The sequence below is a fragment of the Athene cunicularia genome, unplaced genomic scaffold (genome assembly GCF_003259725.1).
Source record: "Athene cunicularia isolate RWA unplaced genomic scaffold, athCun1 SCF_49, whole genome shotgun sequence".
NCBI lineage: Eukaryota > Metazoa > Chordata > Aves > Strigiformes > Strigidae > Athene > Athene cunicularia.
The window spans coordinates 24,543-29,224 of NW_020799478.1; the positions used below are offsets into that span (position 1 = coordinate 24,543).

A 4,682-nucleotide genomic window follows, 5' to 3' on the forward strand; every position below is an offset into this window, starting at 1 on the left:
CCCCCCACCCGCCCAGATCAGACACTGCAGAGGGAAGCAGATGCTGTATCCAATTTCCCCCACACACACACACACATATTTTTTCCACCACACCTCAGGTCACAAAGTCTGCTCACAACTTAATGTGACGTTCAGCTTTTAAAATCAATTCTTGATCACACCAAGGCAAAGCTCGGCACCAGCTGCTGCCCTAGGGATCATTTTTCGTGGTGGCAGGGAGTTCCTGCACCGATGCTGGGAAGAAAAGCGTGCCGGAAATCTCCCGTTTCTTGCCCCTCAGGGCCCCTCTACCCACGGAATGAAGCTCTTGTCCTCATTTTCAGACATCCCGATGCCGCAGCCTGGTGGAGAGGAGAGAACAGCTTCTCCAGCCCAGCCACGGAGTCAGGGTTTGGATGCCGGGATTTGGAGGCCAGGATGTCCCCGGAGGAAGGGGGACGCCCAGGGTGACGCTCGGGAAGTGGCCATGGGGAGCGTGGCGTTGCCTCGACCGCGGCACTACAGAGCCCCCAGACCTGCCGGGAGCGGCCAGGCAGGGCCGGGCTCGCCAGGGCTTCAGGCAGCGCTTTGCCTCGGTGGAGGGGGGTTGTGGGGTGACGCCGGGAGAGCAGGAGAGCCCAGGCCAGACCCAGGGGCACCTCTGCAACTTCTTCTTGCAGAGCCTTTATCGTTGTCACATCCATGGGGCTCCCCGGGCACGTGGACCAGCCTCGTGTCCTTCACACCCCCTCCGGCCAGCCCACCTCAGAATCAGAACCCCAGCACCATTCTGGTTGGAAAAGCCCCTCGGGATCACGGAGTCCAACCCTCAGCCCGACTCTGCAAAGTTCTCCCTGACCCCACATCCCCCACAGCTCATCCCAACGGCCCTGAAACCCCCCAGGGATGGGGACTCCCCCCTCCCTGGGCAGCCTGTTCCACTCTCGGACCACTCTTGCTGGGAAGCATTTTCTCCTCCTGCCCAGCCTGACCCTCCCCTGGGGCAGTTTCCAGCCGTTCCCTCTTGTCCTGTCCCTGATCCCCTGGGAGCAGAGCCCAGCCCCAGCCTCTCTGCAATGTCCTGTCAGGAGCTGCAGAGAGGGATGAGGGCTCCCCTCAGCCTCCTCCTCCTCACCCTGAACACTCCCAGCTCCTTCAATCTCTCCTCACAGACCCACTTGGACTTCCCTCATTTTTCCCAGACACCTTTCCCAGAAGATGCAAACACAGAGCTGACCCGTCCTGCCACGAAGGGCCCCAGCTCCATTCCCCGCCCTCGTGAGGAGCCGTGGGAACAGGAGCGAGCGACACGTCAGCCAGCAGCAGCCACGGAAGGGCCAGCGGGATGAGAAGGGCTCCCGTTTCTGTGGGATTTGGACCCAGAACACGGCAGCCCCGCCGTCAGCCGCAGCAGCCTCCAGAAAGCCACGCTCCCACGCTGCCCACAGCTGTGCCCTCAGGCTGCTGCTGCCCAGCCGGCCCGCAGGAGGGTCTACAGACACCCAGAGGTCCTGCCTGATTTTCTGGTTTCAGACACCAAGATGCAGTACCGCAGAAAACGCACCTTTTGTGGCAGCGTTAAGTACGTGTTCAAGGTGGAAAACACCCAAAATACCACCCGGCAGAGGTTCTGCTCTTGGGAAACAGCAGCTCTTCCTTAGACAAACTGTGACAACGTGGGGATGAGGCAAAAAAGGGCCAAGAGGGCCACAGGCACTCACCACCGCAGGGTCTGCGGGGCTGGGCTGGATCTCGAGGGGCAGGAGACAGCCCCTGGGGGGGGCCAGGCTGCCCCCGATGGCTCCGTGGGGTTCACCCACCACAATCCAGGAGTAACTCCCGGTGACCGCGCTGGGCTCTCGCTGCTGGGACTGCAAACCCTTGTGCAAGCCCTTCCCGCACCACCTGCAGCCAACAAGCCCGGCGGCTGGACCAGGACGAGCAGTGACGCTGCTGAACGCTGGCGAGCAGGTGCCCTGGAGCTCAGGCTCTGCACGGGGTCAAACCGTCCCTCGGGTCATTGACCTCCATCCCGCAGCCTCTCGGCTCCCCAGAGGCAGCACTTGGGTTTGTCCCGCCCGCAGGAGCGGTTACGCCGCCCCGCAGCCAGACTCCAGCTCCCTCAGAAGCCCGGGGCCGCCGTGGAGGACGGGAGCCCTGCGGGACTAACCCCCGCTCCAGCCTGCGAGCTGCGTGTTCCGCACGGCCCAGACACCTGTGCGGGCTGAAATACCGGGCAGGTGGCTCAAAGCGCTTTTCCACGTTTCTGTGCGGCCGCTGCGGGGGGGAGCAGCGGAATCCCTGCAGGGAACCAGCAACACCCAGACCTGCCCGTTCCGAAGGCGCATGGCAGGAGCGATCACCCGTCACGGGCCTCACACGGCGCCTCGGGGAGCCAGGGACGGCACCGGCGGGGCGGGGGTGTGGCGGGATATTCGTTTTGAACTCCAGCGTGACCCCAGTGACCAACCAGACCCAAGGCCCAGAGCAGCACAGAGCAACAGCTCCCAAAACGTTCTGCTTCCAGCAGTGGCCAACACCAAATCCTCGACCTCTCACGCAAAAATGAAATAAAAGGGATGTGCGATGCTTATGGACAGCAGGTGCAGTCGATATTTAATCTGGGGTTTCCTAAACTTTCTGGGTACAAACCATTTGGATTCATCTCCTTTCCTGCCACCTTCCCAGAATGTCAGCAGTGTAAGGAATTTCAAGAACAACTACTCTTTCAGCATCCTCATCTCACAAACACTGAGATTTTTTTTCCCACTTCATAAACATTATATTTCTCTTTCAATACAAAATGCGCTGAAACAATTTTAAAATTTTTCTTCCAATGCTTCACGAGTGCCTTTTGCAGCCTCTGTTCTGAAGAGGGGTGGTCTAGGCTGGCCTGCACGAGGTTCAGTCTCACCTAGCAACTCGGATATTAATTACAGCAGGTAATTAAAGCAAGAGGCTGAACGATACGCGCCGCGGGCAGAGGACACGAGGGGCAGAGACGCCGCCAGCGCCCGAGGCCCCACGACGGACACAGCCCATCGGACCAGCCCTGCCCTGCTCAGCAGGAAAAGGCAAAACCCTCCAAATCCTGCTCACAGGAGGGGGGTGTCTTCTCCACCCTCTGCTCTGGCACCAGCTGGACTCGGGGGCAGGCAGGGCACAAGGGAAAAGCATTCCCGCTGCTAGGAATTACCTGAACCTTCCAAACATCCCAAAGCACACACAAGGCAAACTCACCGCGTCGCCCCACACCACCATGGAGCCCTCAGCATCCCTGCAGCTGCAAGGCCATATTCCTGTTTTTAATCTTAAATACCGACTTAATTGTGCTTGTCTGGGGTTAAAAGTATTTGAAGGTGGGTACGTGCTCCAAGATTCTGTCCCTTAGGGAATGCCCATCACATCTGGATACACCACGTACCCATTTAAGCCTCAAGAGCCGCTGAGATTCCGGGATAAGGACATGCAGAAGCAGACACCAACAGCATTTCTGTCTAAGCCAGGGAAAGGGAATTTCAAAGATCCCGAGGGAGAGGCTCTTCCTGCAGGATGTGAGGGTCATTATCTGAAGGAACCCAGCCAAGAGGCACTGGGGCCTGAAGGCCGCAATACTGATTGAATCTAGATAAAAACCCGTAATACAGGAAACGCTGCAGGGGTTTTACTCCTCAGCAATGTACTGATTTCTGGTCATTAGCTGAAAATGACTTTTTATACAGCCCCCTTCCCAAGGGTTTCCGAAGGAATGTGCTCTACCACGGGCATTTTTATTACAGAGCACTGAAGTGAATGGGGCTAAGGGACAGGCTGGCAGACCCCGTGCTTTCTGCGTGTTTTGTGCATGTGTGTGTGTCTCCAGGCACTCGGCTGGAAAATGAAGCCTTCAGAGAGGCGACAGAAGTTAATGAAGAAAAGCCAACGGCCTCTCCCACTAACCCCGGGCTGCAGAGGGGATTGGTTTCAGCAGCCCGCAGCATCGCGGGCTCAGCACTCACCAGTTTGCTGCCTTTGGCGGCGTCCAGCGAATCTGCAAAGGAAAGCAGAAACAGAATGGTCAGCCCCGGCCCAAAGGACGCCCCTGGCCTGAGCCACTAGCCTCGAGGAGCAGCGAAGGGACCGTTTCCGTGTGTCCGCAGGGAAGCGGTGGTACGGTGGGGTGGGGGCTGGGGGAACAGGGGCTCCTTTATCAGACCCGCTGGCTCAGCCAGAGAAACCAAAAGTGCAGGCACAGGCTGCTTCTCCTGAGTTAAATTACTGCGATTCTGAGACCCCAAGGCCCCTTCGTACTCCCCCACAGCGAACCAGCTGGATTCTGATGGAAAATCACAGAACCCCAGAATCCTCACGGTTGGAAAAGCCCTCACAGCTCCTCCAGCCCCACCATGACCCTCCCTCTGACCGTTCCCAACTCCCCCAGATCCCTCAGCGCTGGCTCAGCCCGACTCTTCAACCCCTCCAGGGATCCCGGGGACTCCCCCCTGCCCTGGGCAGCCCATTCCAACGCCCAACAGCCCCTTCTGCACAGAAATCCTTCCTCAGAGCCAGCCTGACCCTGCCCTGGGCAGCTTGAGGCCATTCCCTCGGGGCCTGGCGCTGGGGCCTTGGCTCCAGAGACTCATCCCCCCTCTCTGCCCCCTCCTGGCAGGGAGTTGCCGAGGGCCAGGAGGTCTCCCCTCAGCCTCCTCTTCTCCAGACTGAAC

The 4,682-nt window shown here is 59.1% G+C and overlaps 1 protein-coding gene across 1 annotated transcript in view; it reads right to left on the reverse strand.

Annotated features, from left to right (window-relative positions):
- The window catches only part of LOC113490866 (dynactin subunit 1-like), a gene marked incomplete at its 3' end in the record, with an annotated part of 41,605 nt that overhangs the window by 24,255 nt on the left and 12,668 nt on the right, over positions 1-4,682 (reverse strand). Inside the window, exon 4 of the mRNA XM_026867472.1 lies at positions 3,978-4,009. Within this exon, the coding sequence (XP_026723273.1) occupies positions 3,978-4,009 (32 nt within the window). The remainder of the gene's footprint in view (positions 1-3,977; positions 4,010-4,682) is intronic.